At 35.8% G+C, this 19,151-nt stretch overlaps 1 protein-coding gene across 1 annotated transcript; it reads right to left on the bottom strand.

Annotated features, from left to right (window-relative positions):
- Positions 1 to 2,092: 2,092 nt before the first annotated feature.
- On the bottom strand, positions 2,093 to 2,461 carry LOC113331016. Its single transcript, XM_026577793.1, has one exon. It carries the CDS (start codon positions 2,459 to 2,461, stop codon positions 2,093 to 2,095), a length of 369 nt encoding a protein of 122 aa, XP_026433578.1.
- Between the last annotated feature and the right edge of the window lie 16,690 nt (positions 2,462 to 19,151).

The following is a 19,151-nucleotide window of genomic DNA, read 5'->3' on the forward strand; positions in this document are numbered from 1 at the left end:
GTTAGCACGTAGGGCGTTATATACGGCAGGTTGGCATGCTGCCACAAAGTGGCATGTTTGGTGTGGCGGAGTGGCATGTTGGCATGCCGCTCAACTTATTGGCGCAACGTGAAACGTATGGCATGTTGGAGAGTTTTTGGAAATCTAATTTTCTTTGTGACCATCTGGCGCAGTTTCCCCTTTTTAACATTATGGCAATTTTAGAGCAACCTGATTGGTTAATATAAGAGGAGTCGGCCAAGCATGGGCGTAGCAACAGTTCGGGTGTGCGTGTGGAGGGTTTAGAGCGACGTGATTGGTCAGGCACCGGCAATAGCAACATGGAGCATGTCCGGCCACATCCCGTCTTTAAAATATGCGTGCGGCGCATTTAGACCGACTTGATTGGTCGATGAGAAAAAGGGACGGAAAGAGCAACATGGAGCGTGCCCAGCGGCATAGGCGGTGCCTGTTGGAGCGGATTGTCCGGCTATGTGGAGTGTCCACACCTCTTTTGTCGTTGCTCCTATTTGCCGCAGTTCCTCTTCATTTCTTGTTTTCTGATTTTGGGTAGGATTTCGAACTTACTAATCCATGGCGGATCAATTGCCTAGGTTTAGTCTCGACCAACAAGGTCTGATATACTGCGCGGGGCGTAAAACCCAAATGTTGCAAATTAATTGGGTTAGGATATTTTCGTGAGTTATCGCAAAATTGATTGAAATATGTATAGAGTTCTTTAAATTTATTGTCGGAGAGCAATATGCTTTTTTGTAGAGTTCTTTTATGCAAAGACCTTAACCTCGATACTTCGAGAAATTCATACTACTCTGCTGCGAGTGAACATTAATTGTCATGTCATATCAGTATTAAGGGTTCAGCCGGGGAACATAACACAGAAAAGTGTTATTTTTCTTTTTCTTTTTTTTTTCTTTTTTTTTTCTTTTTTTTTTTTTTTGCTCAATCACTCTTTTTATTCAAAATTGAAAAACTAAAAGGATACAAAAGTTACTATAACATAATGGACAAGGCAAAAATATTACAAAGGAAAGGACACTTAAGAATCAATTTTAAGGTGACTAAGAATTTGGTTTTCATAGCTATTGTTCCACCTGACCCCTCTTATTCTAATTCCATGATCTTGAATAATCTTCATTACCCTTTTATTGAAACCATGAAAGTTAATATCACCACCTGCAAAGAAAACTCTGTTTCTTTGAAACCATAATTCCTTAATGACAGTGCAAGAAGAGACTATCCATACTTCATCAATGATAGGACTGTATTGTTTTGCTGCAGAAAAAACATCTGAAAAATAGTATGGTCTGGGAAATTGAAACATGTTACCAAGCCAATTCCAAACCTGTACATTGAATTCACAAAGCCATAGTGTGTGCTCCATAAAATCCTGCTCTGATTTGCAGATACAGCATCTAGAAGGCATATCATATCCCTGTTTTCTTTTAATGTCATCATTCACATAAACTCCCTGCAGAAGTTTCCAAATGTTGCTGGCAATAGTTGGGTGCAAAGATTTTCTCCATATATAAGAAGACCATTCTACCTTGTCCTCCTTGTGTCTTATTTTCTCCACAGCCTTTGCATTATTGAACATTCCACTACTGTGAAGGTTCCATATTATGGAATCACTTCCATTGTGGATCTGAGGCAAATTATCAAACTGTAACAAATGCTGCAACTGAGGATGTATGTTCCATTGGTTGTTACTGATTAAGTTCTGAACTTTTAACTGCATATTGTTATGAATGAAATCAGTATAACCAATTTCATTAATAAGTGGGGATGATCCATACCAGTTATCAAACCAAACTGAGATGCTAGCTCCATTTCCAACCCTCCAAGAGATGTCTTCTTGTAAAGTAAGCCAAGCCCATTGCAAACCTGCTCTTACTGATGATAATTTCCATTTTGAAAACCATATACCATATTTATCTTTGAACTTAGCTGTAAAAAACAAAGCCCATTCATCTGATGAGTATATCAATTTCCGCATCATTTTCATCAGCAAAATTTTGTTAAGAACTTCTAGCCTTCTAATACCCAAGCCACCTTCACTGTATGGCACACAGATCTTCTTCCAAGATAAAGTTTTCTACTTCCTAGTCTCTCCATCACCTGACCATAAAAAGTTCCTTATTAGTTTTTCACATATCTTAATAACTGAAGATGGCCATTTGTAAACTGCCATATTATAAAGAGGGTAGCTGCACAAAACTGTTTTAACAAGAATCAGTCTGTCATGAAAAGATAGTAATCTTCCTTTCCAAGCTGCAAGTTTGCTCTGAAGCATAAGAACCATTGGCCAGACCATTTCAGTAGTTACCCTTCCTGGAGCTAGAATGATACCAAGATACTTATCAGGAAAATTAGATATGTCCATACCAATTATGCTGCTGATTTGTTGTTTTCTGGTTGAATTGGTACCATCAATAAAACACTTGCTTTTGGCTTTGTTAATCATCTGACCAGAGGAGTGTTTATATTTTTCAATTAGCTTGAATAGACAAAGCAAAGTCTTCTTAGCTCCATTGCAGAATAAGAAAACATCATCAGCAAAAAATAAGTGTGTTGGATACAGAAAAGTGTTCAGTGAGTCTTATATTAATGAATAATATAGGCAGGGCGCCGAAATTTACAGAACATCTGGGATTGTTTCTACATGCACCATTCTGGGTAAATTTCATGTGAATATATTGAATTGGTCAATAAATGCGCCAGTGAAGAGGTTAAACACTCATCACTATTACGTGGCTCTGTCTCTTTGCAAAGTGACAACATATTAAATGCGGGAAATTTACAACCTTATCCCTGAACTAAAAACCACCATCAACAAAAGGAACAACAAATTTGTTCTGTAACAACTCTTTTCAACCAAGTGATATGAGTTCGACAAAAGGCTCTTTCATTTATCCCAATAAACTCATTTTTCAGGTCTTTAGATCTATCCAATAACAACTACCAAATTAATTGTCAAGATTTTTCAATCAATACTTTTAATCACAAAGAATTGTATTGATGCCGCTCTACTCAACTAATCAATCAAATCTACCACACGGATAAACCGATTATGGTTGGATCCTCTTTACCCGAAACAAGTATTGCGCACACCAGAGATTATGAACCCAAATCAGAAATCTTCTTCGTCTTCAAATATTCTTAGATATTTAATAAACACATGCACACAATCAACTTTAATCTCTTTATCAATCACACACAGAACGAAGTCTGTTAACAATGGATTATCACAAGACGTCTTTAGATCTACAAACAGTCTAAAGATCCCCGTCGAAACTTCGATCTAGTTTGGGTGAATCTTATATCAGAAGAAAATATTCTCAAGCATAAACAAACTAGGTGCAATCAAAGTTTAACAACCGTTAGTCAATCAAATCAATCGAACACAAAAGATAAACCGCAATTATCTAGTTTCCCACCGACGGTACTAATAGAGCTTCTCAATCCCAAAGAAGTCTTTAAACCGAGCGGTCGTAAGAGATTTCGCCTAATTAGGTTACTTTCCTCTCCGAATATGCGGCTCCACCAGTAACAACAACACTAGGTAGTTTTGCTGGGCACCAAGGAATTTCCAAAATCGAAAATATTCTCAAGATATGCAATAAATTCCAAATTTGGTTTCCATAATTCCTGGAACTGCCTTGTCCAAATATTGACGAAAATCTCTAAGAAAATTTCCAATTAGTAAATGCACATTGAAAAATAAAATTAAAAACCTTAATTAAAAGATTCTCAATTTATTTTCGATCCGGGATTGTCCTTTAGCTATTAAGGAATATCTTTGAACAATAAAACATAAGCGTTACTGCACATGTTCAAAGTATGTCGACATATTTACTTTGTAAGTCCTTTTTCATACTTACAATCTTGGAATTGATCTGCCACACTTCCAAACAAGTTTAGAATTGGTTCATCTAACTTCCAAGAACTATGTAATTAATTATCCTATCAAATCACCAAACATGGATTTCAGGTTCTACCAAAACAAGTTTCGGTTCTACCTCCATGTGGGTACTAGAATTAGTCACACTAGTTACCAAAACTTGGTTGACTAGGTACTAATATCGGTTCCCACATATATATGGTATCTAACTTGTATTTGTTGCACATATCCATGGAATCGGTTCCCAATTTCTAAAAACGTGTTCCACATGTTCATAGGATCGGTTCCCAATATATAGAAACTTGTTGCACCTCTTAAAAGGATTTATTCCCCTCTTGTGATCGGTTGCACCTCTTACTAGGATCGCCTCCCCTTTTCCTAGAGTTGGTCATACCAATAATACTAAATCGATCATACCATCTCAGGTGATTACTTAAGATCGGTTTCACTATTAAAAGTCATACCAATACAAAAGTCAGGCCTTGTGAATAATTTTACCAAGAACATAATCAAGTCATGAGTGGTTATACTAATCACACATATTGGTATTTAAAAATATATGCAATGAATAACAATACCAATAATCCTAGCGATTTCCCTTTCGATTCACAAAACAAGTTCATGAATTTACTTCCTTTAAACGAATGTAAAACATTGTTTCCTAAGATGAAATCTTCACCTCATACACATACATAATCACAATAACATTCAAACGATTATGTCAATGTCTTATTTACGAAGTTCAAAAGATAAGCGTTATACTTCGTATTGTATTCCTTAATACTACGTCTAACTAGAGTATAATCATTCATAGCTTCGCAGTTATGTTTTCAATATGCACGACTTGAAAGATACGTTAGGGAATGAAACAATTCAAGTCAAATATTACTAACCTCAAGTGGAAGGATGATGTCGTCTTTGTAGCTTTGTACTTATTCACATTCTTCAAGTCTTCACATAATACTTGTAATGTTTCATATTCTAATACTTTCAAGCTAACCTATACGAAGTTGAATCTAGTACATAATCAAGCGACTCTTTAAATGAGTTTTGGTTCACTAAAATATGACAACCAAACTTGACATACCAACGGTTGGTGAGTTGAACCGATCTATGCTCTAACAATCTCCCCCTTTGTCAATTTTAGTGAAAAAACTCTTACATCATATGGATAAACAAATTACAAGAATTCATTACACATACGCTTGGTTCCCAAAGTCAACAACACAATAACCTGTATACATTCAATCCTTTAAATGCCGTTGTTGACATTATAGTAACAAATTTAATACTCCCACTAAAGGTAAGATAGGTAGATTTTAACTCCGCACGTCTTTGCTATTTCCATTATCATATGGTATGCTACCCCCCCTTAGTCTATGCTTTACTCTTTCGTTAGATATAACGTTTAAGCACCATTGTCCTTTCCCTTGGTGATATCAATCAATATAAATCAATACCAATATCACTTGTTTACTCCATATATTTCTCCCCCTTTTTGTCACAAAATGACAAAGGTACGAGCAAATAAAAAAGCAAACCGAAAGGATCTTACAAATCTTACAAGACTTGCAAAACCTATAAGAGTTAAGCACGAGGGTTCCACACACCATTTTTTATAACCAATATCAAAACCGAAACTACAAAGTAATTTTTTTTTGATATGTTACCAAGGAAACAATTTCCCGAAGCAATTTTCCCTAATTAGTTTAGCAAACCAAAAATCGACTAAGCACCTTAGTTCCTTTGCTAACCCGATTTTACCATACAATCGCTTGTTCGATAAGACCAAAATAAAGATAGCTCTATTTTTCTCATCAGGCTCTAATTATCCATATAACTTAGACCTTTCAATTTTAAACAAGATAAGTACTAGGTAAGTTAACTAGAATTTCTTGTCAAGGCATTCGATTAGACTTGAATAACCGAAACCTCCACTTTGATAAGTCTAACTAAGATCAGAATTAACTTAGTTTCTCTTATCCGGAATCGAATTGGACTAAGCAATTCATCCCGAAAACTATTTTATTAAAAAACAATTCATACAAACCAAATAAATCAACTTGCATAATTATTTACCTCAACTGGAAGCAATTGAAACAACATAGACATTAAAGCACCGCAATTGCACCGAATTTTTGTAAGCCTAAACGACTGATAGAAACAATAAAGCAAGATAACAATAGTTTTTCTTAACCGGAAACAATTGAATCACACACACATCCATACATAAATAATGGAATAAAACATCAATTTTACCGAAATTTTGTTAAGCAAAAGCAATACACATATGCAATAAAATCAGGCTTTTCTTAAACAGGAAAACGATTAACTAACAAAGTCATTACCTCAAATTTCGCATCCTCTTCTCCATTAAAGTTTGCATCTTCTTTCCAGGGAGGATTGATACCGAAATATCATTATGTTGTCATCCTTATGCAAGACAAAAAGAATAACAACAACCAACCTTTACCAGAGAAAGGTTGAAAAACGGTTTTAACTAACAGTTGAAAACCCCAAAACTAGGGCTGTCAATGAGTACCCATTACCCGGAACCGGAACCAGACCCGCTAGATTCGGGTCCGGTTCTGGGTCCTAGAGTTGGACCCATTAGAAATTTAGGATCCGACGGGTAATTACCCGATTGGACCCGAATGTTAGCGGGACCAAACGGGTAATACCCGACGGGTAGCCTGTTATTTATCATTTTATTCATCTTTTTAGCAAAATTATAGGTATTTTTCTAGTTTTGGATTTGATTTTTTTTTTCATTTTTCATTTTTTCCTTACATTTAATATTTATTTAGCACATTAATAAAGAAATAATAATAAATTTTTATAAAAATAATATAGATTCGAGTTAAAAAAAGAAAGAAATTAAGTTTTTAAGATTTTCTTTATAGTTTTTTTAATAGGGGAAGGGTACCCGGAACCGGCGGGTACCTGGGACTTGAAACGGGTCCAGTTCTGGGTCTACAAATTTAGGAACCGGACCTGAAAACGACCTTTATAAGTAGGGTACGGGTCCGGGTCTAGTGATACCCCGGAGGACACGGACCCATTGACAGCCCTACCCGAAACACATATGCTTTTATGCTAAACCAAATGATTCAACATATTGTGACTTTTTCACATGTTGTTTCAATCAGAACCCCTCATGATCCTTTGATATAGCCTACCAACATGGGCTAGAACTTAATCCTGCTAAATCAAAAAGTTACCCAAACCATAAGGGTTCACACCTATGAGATCGAATATTAAGGTTATAAAAACCGAAATCAGACATCCCATAAACTGAAATGCAATACACCATAAATATTCAACATAAAATCAAGTATTGAAATTACCTCAATCTTGTAGGAAATAGAATTACGAAACCAACGCAAAAAGAACGAGGTTATTCCGAGTTCGGACGAAGAGGTTATGGGCAAAACAGTTTTACACTCCTTCGTATGAACCAATTACTCCAATCACTAGGATCGGTTACAATAGTTACTTGTGATGGATCACAACACCTAACTGTTTTTGACATAACTTTTGCATACAATGTTCGAATTTGGTGATTTTTGCCTCGTTTCAATCATAAAAACAAGAGCTACACATATATGATCAGTAGATATCAACATCATAAACTCAAAATTACCGTTTCTATAAAAAGCTCAAATATAGATAGATAAGGTATGAGTATAGAAGAAAAGAAATCTCCCTAAAGATGTTAATTAGTCATATAATAACTGAGAGATCATGTGCTCAGTTTTCATGTGCTTCCTCACCTTTAAAAAGATTGAGCACCAAGGTGAGCATGCACATTCTAACACAACTAGGTTGTGTTGAGTTGATCCTTGTCTTGTTCGTCACGAGTGACTAAGACAAAATCATCATTATTGACCTCTTGCTTGGTTTGTTTTCTTTTGTTCCATCTTTTGTTTTTCTCATTTGACTTGTGATGAGGAGTGTCATTATCACAACGTTCACTAGTATAAGAGATTTCAGACATGATGTCTCTCTTTAGTCTTTCAAGAAAACTCTTGTAATTATTGTCACCAACAATTAACAGCTGAGAGTCATTCTTGTGACTAACTTTTGGTCCCTTCTTGGCTATGAAGGACTTTCGGACCCATTTAGGGCTGGGTTTCGCAGGAGCAGCTTTCTCTTTCATGCCATTAGAACCATTGTCCTTTTGGATATTTTGCGAAACAACTTTTCTCCAATTTGGAACATCAGATCTTGTCTTAGAATTTACAAAGTCATCTCTCTTTCTATATTCGGGTCTTTTATAAGATGAACTTGTTGAGCGATAGGAAATATTTGAACTGTCATTATAATAATTCTTTTGCCTAAACTTTGGAAAATATCAATCCGAGTTCCTTTGGGGATCAATCTTAGCCAATTATTTTGATACAAAAGAAAGTGCATCTCGCATCTTATGAACTTTGTATCCCCATTGCAAGTGACCTTTATCACCACAATAATAACAATGCTTAGTATAAACATATGAAGTATGAGTTTTAGTGTTACCTTTTTGTGGATCCTCTTGTGTTGGAGCTCGACGAGTTTTCTTATTCTTCTTATCCTTGTTCAACGTTGTTGCTTTCTTGGCATTAGAAAAAGTGGTCTATTTGATTGCTTCTGGTTGAACACAATTCTTAGGATTGACTGGCTTTACTTCTTTACAAGAAATAGTATCATTTTTGACAACAGTGGAAGCCTGTGGTTGAGAAGAATTGGTAGCTTTAACAAATTTTACCTCTTTGTTAATATTTGAAGCATCTATTCCCTTATATCCCAATCCTCGTGTATCACGATGATTTCTACTTGCTTCTAACATTAAGGTTAAATTGTTTGAGCTGACATTGAACTTTTTAAGGTCCAAAATTTCTTCTTCCAATGTCTTGATTTTATCAAGAGCACCAGCTAGATCAGACTTAAGATGTTTTTCTCGTGAGAGATATACACCTCATTTATCTTCAAAACTCTTTGGTTAAGAATTAACCCTTGCTTCAGATTCAACAAGTTTCTTTTTCGAAAAAAAGAGATCTCTTCGAAGATTTTCACATTCTAAATTCTTAGAATTTAGCTCGTATGTACGATCTTTAAGAAGAGAAACACCAATTTGGTAACCAATATAATATCCTTGAAAAACCTTCTTCAATTTCTTGTTCTCACGACAAAGAGGAGTCATAAGACCAACGAAATCTAAAGATCTCAGTTTTTTATTTTTTAAAGGATTCAGTAGTTTAGAGTATTCTGAGATATCCTCTTCTACTTCTCGTTCAAAATCCGAGTCATCATTATTGGAAATTTCATCCATCCTTTCTTCTAGATAAATTTTCTAGTTGTCATCGGTTTCTACAACATTAACAAGATTAACTTGCCTAGTAGAATCTCTGGTGATGAATTCATGATCGTTTTCAGATATTGATTCGTAGATGCCTGAATAATTCTCAGGTTCCATGAAAACCATATTTAGATTCCGGTCTTATAGGTTGGATCGCACCAAACACAGATTGTTAGATCTTTCGTGTTTTCCTGCTATGATACCAATTGAAAAGACGAGGGTACCCAAATATACCTCAAACTAAAACTTTTCCACCTATAAGTCCTTTCTCCGAAAGCGATTGTCTATAGACCGAGTCGAGACAATACAACTAATCGGTTCACACTTCGTGTGATCGTCTATGGATACGAGATCGAGACAATACGACAAAAATATAACTTGTGTAATTGACTATGGATACAAGATCGAGACAATACAACAACAAAGTATGTTTATTTGATAAATGGTTCGGACTCAACCAAACACAATAGGATTACTATCAAGTAACTAGGAATTAACGTTTCTGTATTTCACTTCGAATTAAAATAAAACAGTTATGATTTTGGAAGTAGAAAAGTAAAAGACACAACAATATTTTGTTAACGAGGAAACCGCAAATGCAGAAAAACTCCAGGACCTTGTCCAGAATTGAATACTCTCAGGATTAAGCCGCTATACCAAATAAAACCAACTTCGTATAGTTGAGACCAAGCAACTAAACCGATAGTTCACCTAGTTTCGTCTGTATTCCCACGCCTCCAACTTGTAATAAGTCATTACTTGGAACAATTCCTTTGGTTCGTATTCCAAACAGTAAAGGAACAACAAATATGTTCGTTAACAACTCTTTTCAACCAAGTGATATGAGTTCGACAAAAGGCTCTTCCGTTTATCCCAATAAACTCCTTTTTCAGGTCCTTAGATTTATCCAATAACAACTACCAAAATAATTGTAAGGATTTTGCAATCAATACTTTTAATCACAAAAAATTGTACTGATGCCGATCTACTCAACTAATCAATCCAATCTACCACAAGGATAAACCGATTGTAGTTGGATCCTCTTTGCCCGAAACAAGTATTGTGCACACCAAAAATTATGACCCCAAATCATATATTTTCTTTGTCTTCAAATCTTCTTAGATCTTCAATAAACACCTGCACACAATCAACTTGAATCTCTTGTGATCAATCACACACAGAACGGAGTCTGTTAACAACGGATTATGACAAGACATCTTTAGATCTAAACATCCCCGTTGAAACTTCGATCTAGTTTGAGTGAATCTTATATCAGAAGACAAGATTCTCAAGCATAAACAAAATAGGTGCAATAAAAGTTAAACAACCGTTAGTTAATCAAATCAATCAAAAACAAAAGATAAACCGTAATTATCTAGTTTCCCACCAACGGTACTAATAGAGCTTCTCAATCCCAAAAAAGTCTTTAAACTGAGCGGCCGAAAGAGATTTCTCCTAATTAGGTTACTTTCCTCTCCAAATAGGCGGCTCCACCAGTAACAACACAACTAGGTAGTTTTGTTGGCTCTGAGGATTAGTTTGCTCGAAATGCAAACTTTGATATTTATAGACCAAGGAAGCTTGTACACCAAGGAATTTCTTAAACCGAAAATATTCTCAAGATATGCAATAAATTCCAAATTCGGTTTCCATAATTCCTAGAAATGCTTTGTCCAAATATTGGCCAAAATCTCTAAGAAAATCTCCAATTAGTAAATGCACATTACTAGTTTTTATTTTCCAAATATAAAATTAAAAACCTTAATTTAAAGATTATCAATTTATTTTCGATTTGGGATTGTCATTTAGCTATTAAGGAATATCTTTGAACCACCATTATCACGTTTGGCGGTTTGTACCACTACAAAAATATCTACCAGAGAAAAGACAAACCCAATAAATACCCAACAACCTCAAACTACGTCAGACATTACCAACATAAACTACCTCATGAAACCCAACAATTTATTATTGGGTTTGTCCATAATACTCACGTGAATACCCTATGTTAACCCTATCCCCGAAAGAAAGGATACGAAAGTGACATTCCATATGTTAACCCTATCCCCGAAAGAAAGATTTGCAGTGCAACAACAACTATCTTACACCAAATTTCTCCTGAAATCTTTCCAGTTCATAGTCACCAATTTTCTCATCCCTTTTTTAAGGTTCAAATCCATAAACAAACAAACCCACCCTGTCTCTCCTTCATCCACATTATCTGTAATCAGTATCAACATAGTACCAACAAAAGATTCTTTTCTCTACAACTGTATTTTATATTAGTTACTTGGAATACTAACCTTCATCAATCCATATTCATATATATCCAATTCTCTTACATTGTGGAACCTCCAAACTCATCTGTGAACTCTCAAAACTTGAATCAAGAGATTCAAACCCTTTCTACTCAAATGGATGAGAAAATAACTTTACCATCTACACTTGCTAAACCAGTTTTATCGATAAAAAAGTTGTTCTTGCTGAAGCTGATAGTAATTGGAAATGGTGAATGGCAGGATATATTTGCTGTGAAACTTTTATTCCAACATCTTCAATCAGGTTTTATATCTGCAATAACTGTCCTTTAGCTCAACATCCAACCATTACCACCTTTAAGTGTCAGCGAAACAAAGTTCTTATCCGTTACTTATCTGAAGAGGATTTCAACAAAATCAATTCCCAAAAACCTTGGTTTGGCTGCGGTTATCTAATGGTGTTGAAAGTGGTACCGATTAATGGATGGCCTGCAAACCATCAACTCTTGTTTGATGAAGAAATCATTTGGTTCATATTGTGCAATATCTCAAATGAATGCACCGAATTTGAGGATTTACATAAACTCACTCTCAGTATGGGGGAACTAATTGAAGCTCAAAATCCTTTTGGTAAACATCCTCTCAAGAAGATGTCAAGGTGTGCATTAGAATACCAGTGCAGAAAGCCTTACCATCGGGAATTCCTCTCTTTACAAGTGGTATAAATGAACCTTTCCTGATTGAATGTCGTCATATTATAGTTCCAAGGTATTTATGTACCTCCTGTCGTATCCTTGATCATAAAGACCAAAATGGTCCTGCTTGGAAGTTGAAGCAGAAAAAGATCAAAGAACTTGATGCTTCCTGCAGTAAGTATGTTCTCCCAACTGTTTCAAAGCTAATGATGCCTACTGCAATCAAGAAAGATGACGCTTCCTATGCTGCCATCACTGATACTATCATGCAACAAACTGAGATAATACCAGAAACACAAATTGAATCATCTGCTATTAAAGTGTGCAACAAAGGAAAAGCACAAGCTATCGATCAAAGAATGGAAAATACTATTCAGAAGAGCTTATCAAACACTTTTCAGATGGGTCCTTTTGTTAACAGATCCACCACTTTGAAGATTTTTGATGTTGGTCCTGTTCAGCAACACTCGACTCATTTGGAGAATGGCCTGCCAATTGTTCTCAAGCAAGTTACCACTCAAAATATTACTGTGGCTGCCTCTATTTCGGGCTCTGAGTCTACCCCTAATGGTCCAATTCGTACTACGAACTTATCAAGAAGGTTCAAAACTGTTGTTATCCCAAATACCAATCCAATCATCACTAGAGGTACAATTAACTCAGCTGAACAAGATTCTCTAGAAAATATCAAAAGAAAAATTAACCCCAGGGATGATTTAAGGAAACGTACCAGAGCTAATTCTAATTTGGCTAGTATAGTAGTTATCCCTAAAGAACAAACCTCTACTGAACCTGATTATGCTTAACTGTGTCCCCCAATTACCATATTGGGGGATTTGATAGCCATCGACCTTTCTACATGTTCTCTCAATACACAACCAGTCTTTAACTCCTTTGGAATCTATAACGTACCTGCTGACAACTCCCCAAGCAACAAAGGTGTCTGCAATAATTCTCCTCTCAATGCTGCTAGTTCTAGTCTCGATTCCTCCCAACATACTTCTCAGAGTGGTGATGGTACCAGTACTTCTCTTGGTGGTGGATCCGATTCTACCACTCAGGTAAACTCAATCCCCTCAAACCCTTTATCTGATAACACCAATACTACTATAAACCAATTTCCTGTTAACAACATCAACGTGGTTGCTTGGAATATTAGAGGCTTAGGAAAAAAATATGCAAACAAAGAACTTAGTTTGCTATGTAGGAATTTTAACCCTGATATCATCTTTCTCTCTGAGACAAAAACGGGTAAAGACATGGCGGCTAGGAAACTTAAAAATATGGGCTTTCCTTGCACTTTCAATGTCCCTAGTGTGGGTAGAAGTGGTGGCCTTGTTTTGGATTGGAAAAAGGAAATTCACCTGAATGTTATCTCATCCAGCTTGAGGGGCATCTATGTTACTTCAACTGACATCATCCACTCAAAAAACTGTCACATTCACTTTGCTTATGGGGAACCTAATAGTAGTCTAAGACATTCCTTTTGGAAACAACAGTGCTTACAACCTAATGCTCCCATAGATGACCCTGTTTTCTTCATAGGATACTTTAACACCCTTCTAGGAACTGAAGATAAGAATGAGGGCCTTGAAGTAAATGATTCTGATTTTGAACATCTTAGAAATTTCTGTTTAGTTTTTAACCTGCATGATCCTGGATTTTCTGGTCCTAGATTCACTTGGTCCAATATGCAACAAGGTCCTGATTTAATTCTTGAAAGGTTAGACAGATGCTTTCTAAACCAAATTGCTGAAGATCTTTGCCATGATTTTTGTGTTAATAACCTTCCTAGGGATTCTTCTGATCACTGCCCCATGCATATAGGATTCAATTATGAGGATATTTGTATGCCTAGATTTTTTCATTTCATGGCTATGTGGATTGAGGATCCCACCTGCAGGGACATTATATCTAATTCCTGGTCTGTTAATGTTATAGGATCTCCATCCTACAAACTAAGAGATAAACTTCTTAGTACCAAAAAAGGTCTTAGAGACTGGAACAAATCTTATTTTGGTAATATTCAATCTGATATATCTACCACTAGGAAAGAGTTGTTAGATTTGCAGATTTCTGATCCTATTGATACTAACACTACTCCTAGACTTAAAGCCAGACTAGAGTATCTTTACACTCTGGAAGAACTTTATTGGAAAACAAGTCTATAGAGGTGTGGCTTATGGAAGGTGACATAAACACACCATATTTCCATAGAGTCACTCTTTTCAGGAGAAAAAGAAATGCTATCAGTTGGATCAAGGATTCCTCCAATACTATTATAACTGATAGAGATATTATTAGTAATTCTTTCATAGATTATGTCAAAAATCTTTACTCTTCCCAACCACAACATTTCCAGGATGAGATTTTGAATGGTTTGCATGTTAAATTCTCTGCTAATGATAATGATACTTTAAACCTACCTCTTACAGCTGAGGAAATTAAAAATGCTTTCTTTCAAATGGGGAAAAAAAATCCCCTGGACCTGATGGTTTTACAGGCCTATTTTATCAAAAAAATTGGGATATTTTTGGAGAAGCAGTCATTGATATGACCCAAACCTGCTTCAGAACATGGCATATTGGTAAAGTGTTCAACCATACTAACATTGCTCTTATCCCTAAAGTCCCTCTAGCTGCGTTGGTTAACCAGTATAGACCCATAGGACTCTGTAATTTCATTTACAAAATCCTATCTAAAACTCTAGATAATAGGTTAAAACCCTTTATGAACAATATCATATCCCAAAACCAAAGTGCCTTCATACCAAATAGGAGTATTTCTCATAATATTCTTCAAGCTAATGAAGCCATATATTCTGTCAATCATAGTGACAAAGCTGAGGGTACTGCTGCCATTAAACTTGATATGTATAAATATTATGATAAATTAGAGTGGTCTTTCCTTGAAAAAGTTTTTAGAAAAATGGGTCTAGATGAAAATTGGATTAAACTCATAAACCAATGTGTTTCCACAATTTCTTATTCTATTCTTTTAAATGGTAGTCCCACTGGATTTTCCCACCAGAAAGAGGATTAAGGCAAGGAGTCCCTCTATCCCCATATCTCTATATCATCTGTTCTGAGGCTCTTTCCTCTTATATAGATAATATTCAAAGGAAAGGTACCCTGAGTGGTATCAAAGTTTGTAAAAATACCCTTGAGATGACTCATCTCCTGTTTGCTGATGATTCTCTCCTGTTTACTTCTGCTACCATAGATAATTTCACTGCTATAAAAGACTACCTCCAAAAGTACTGCCTAGCTTCTGGCCAGGAAATTAATTTTGATAAATCTGGCATTTTATTCGGTAGAAGAATTCCTGAACATAGGAAGGCTCTTTTGGATAACATTCTGGATATTCAAAGCAGAGATTTGGGGGAGAAATATCTTGGGACTCCAACTGTGTTCCAGGCTTCAAAAATCCAAACCTGTATGGGTATTCTCCAAGCTGTGGATGCCAGAATTACTATCTGGCTGCACAAGCTCATTTCTCAGGCTGCCAGAACTACTCTGGTCAAAAAAATTAGTCAAGCCATTCCTCTTTTTCAGATGGGTGCCTTCTTAATCCCAAAACATCTATGTAGACAGATGTATGCTCATCTTTGTAAATTCTGGTGGGGATAGACCCTAGACCCAAAAGATAGGAAGCTCCATCTTTTGGGTTGGGATACTCTTTGCTCTCCTAAATCTGAAGGTGGTTTGGGGATTTAGAAAGGCTGAAATAAACAATCTAGCTATGTTAGCCAGGAATGCCTGGAAAATCATTGAAAACCCTGATTGCATGTTAGCCAAGATATTAAAAGCTAGATACTTTCCTAAAACTGATTTTCTGAATGCTAAGTGTCCTGATAAGTGTTCTTGGACCTGGAGATGCTTACATGCTATAAAATAGTTGATAAAACCCTTTATTTCCTGGATTGTTGGAGATGGGAAGTTCATTGATCCTTGGTGTGATAAATGGATTCCATCTTTGGGTTATGCAACCTCCAACCCTCCTGTCCCACCTGATCCTAGTATCAAAGTTGACTAATTCATTGATGAGAACACTATAACCTGGAATGTGTCTAGACTTAACAACCATTTTAATGAGGCTTCTATTAAGAAGATTGTCATTATTCCCTTAAGCCAGCTTTGCACTCGTGATAGGAGGGATTGGGATCTTTCAAAGAATGGTAAATTTTCTTCAAAATATGCCTACTTGGGACTCAGAGGCATCAAACCCTCTCCCTGTAAAAATCTTTGGTTGCATATTTGGAAAATTAGAGTTCCTTACAGAATTCAATTATTCCTTTGGAAAGCTGCTAAAAATGCTCTACCTGCTAGAACTGTCCTTCACACTAGAATACCTATGGACTCTGTTGAATGTGCTAGGTGTAAGGATCCTCATAAAAATATCATGCATGCTTTGGTTTTGTGTTCTTTTGCTTCTAAGCTCTGGTTTTTATCAAGCTTCTGCATAAACACCTCTTTCTTTTCTCAGAAAAATTTCCGTTATTGGCTTATGTTTTGGCTTCTGGATCAAAATTCCAGACTTCCTGACGACTCTCAAGGTCTTTTTGTTGCTATCCTCTAGTCTCTTTGGACTAGTAGAAACAACCTGATTTTTCAAAATTTGTCTGAAAATCATAATGTTATTATAGAAAGGGCCAGAGCCATGTTACTCACCAGAAAAATTATCCCTGTAGTTACTACTATTACCCCCGTAGTTCTAAGTCACAAATGGATGCCCCCTTCATTTGGTTGGTTAAAATGTAATGCAGATGGAGACTTTGATGACATTACTGGAGATAATGGTGCAGGTTATGTGATGAGAGATTTCACTATTAAAGCTTCTTTCTGTGCTGTTATGGTGTTTGAAGTTTCATCTGCAGAAGAAGCAGAAGCTAGAGATATCTTGGGAGTTCTAAAGAAAGTAGTGGATCAGAAGATGACGCATATCATCATAGAAAGCGATGCAAAAAAACTGGTGGAACAATTTTCTTCTGGACTTTTTGATGGTGATCCTAGTACGGATGCCTTATTCAAAGATATTAAGTTATATTCTTCTAAGTTATCGTCTTGTATTTTAGTTTTCAACCTAGAATTTGTAATTATATTGCTCATGAACTAGCTCAATGGGAAAAACGTAAAAAATCCTCCATGTACTGGTCTGTGCCTCCTTCCTGGTTAGCACCAACAGTTGAGGGGGACCATTAGCCTTTTTGAAGGCCTTTGATTATTAAAAAAAAATGATTCAAATGTAGAAATAACAACTTACACATCTGGGAAGATTCCTTGGATAGTTCAAGCAAGATGGAAGAGAATAAAGCTACTATTCTGGAGGATTCAATTTGTTCATAGTATGAGGGAAATAAATTCCACATCAGATGTTATGGCTAAGAAGGGTGCAGGTCTGATCAGGGGGATTTGTCAGAAGTACACAACAAAACCAAAATTTATTCCTTCACTGGAAATGCCCGACAAAAAATATTACAGATTCTGTTGAGCTTAGAATTCAATGGGCTTTGTTTTTCATTTCTGGTTAATGGGCCTATTTTTTCTGTTTTTATTTTTCAGTTTATTTGGGGCTTGTATGTAACCTTCAGTTTTGACTTTGAGTTGTAATTTTCCTTAAATGAGTAATACAAAGGATTGATTAAGCAAAAAAAAAACTATTTCCTGGTAAGCTAAGGTCCATATGGATTGGACTGTATGTTGTTACTAATGTTTATTCTCATGGCGCAGTTGAAATTTCTAGTCTTAGAGATGGAACAAATTTAAAGGTGAACGGCCATAGATTGAAGCCATATTATGAAATAATTTCTTATGTGGATATGGATGTGCAAAAAAATCGTGATTATCTCCCTCTGGAGGAGTAATTGAAGGAATGCCAAGTCGCGTTGAGGACATTAAACTAAGTGCTACATGGGAGGCAACCCATCGGTTTTGTATCTCTATCCCTTTTGCTTTTAATTTTCTTAGTTTTGCATATCATATCTTGCATTCCCATCTTAGATTTTACAAGTCCTATATATCTATAATGAAATTTTTGACGAATTCTCATCAGAAAATTATGATTGCACAGTTATCACGGAAATAGCTCTCAAGACCTCATATGGAGTCTTATTTGAGTGGTTGACCCCAAATTTTAAAGAGTACAGACATACATTTATTTTCCAAAAATAAAATCTTAATTCGGAGTCTTTTAAGTTGGAGCGATAGACCTGGAAATTTGAGTTTCGGTATTTTTCCAGAACTTTTTCAGATTGCATGCCTGTCAGTACGGGGGCCATAAAAGTCAGACCGTTTATCGAAATACTGTGAAATTTTGACACAACATAGAAAAGACGTAGGTGAGAAACTTTCATTTAGGATGTGTTTTCTAGTTCCCTACCCATTGGTACAGTGTTCGAGTTTTTCAGGGATGTTATGTCAGCAATCAGAATTTTTCGGTTTTGAACATTGAGGACAATGTTGAGTTTAAGTGTGGGGGAGTAGTTAAGCATGATTGGATTGCATATAAAAAATAAATAAATGTAATACTCTTTGATTTCTTGCACTCTTGAGACTTCATCTTTTGGAGTTAATTATGAGCTACTTAGGATGACACTCTAAATCTTTTAAGGTTGAAACAGTTCTTATGGCTATAGATTGAGTTCCACTTTATCATTCTAAAATCCTTAAATATATACGTTCATAATTGATTGTAAAACTCAGTTGCTAGAAATAGCATGGTATTCATTTGAAAGATTCATCCTCGCAATTAATCATTACTGAATCACTTTCTTTTAATTTTTGCAGTTATATGTTTCTCTAAAGTGATTTGGTGGGATCCTGATACTGCCATGGATGTTGTAGAAAGGAAATCATTGGTTAAGTATATAAATGCCCCATATACAATTGTCTTACACTCATAAAGAGTGAGCTGAAGTTCGAAGAAAAAAAAAGAAAAAAAGAAAAGAAAAGAAAAAGAAACAT

The sequence above is a fragment of the Papaver somniferum genome, unplaced genomic scaffold, assembly GCF_003573695.1.
Source record: "Papaver somniferum cultivar HN1 unplaced genomic scaffold, ASM357369v1 unplaced-scaffold_123, whole genome shotgun sequence".
NCBI lineage: Eukaryota > Viridiplantae > Streptophyta > Magnoliopsida > Ranunculales > Papaveraceae > Papaver > Papaver somniferum.

What these genes read in the sequence shown, in the direction of transcription:
- LOC113331016 (XM_026577793.1), bottom strand. Translation starts at nt 2,461, where the DNA reads ATGATTAACAAAGCCAAAAGCAAGTGTTTTATTGATGGTACCAATTCA.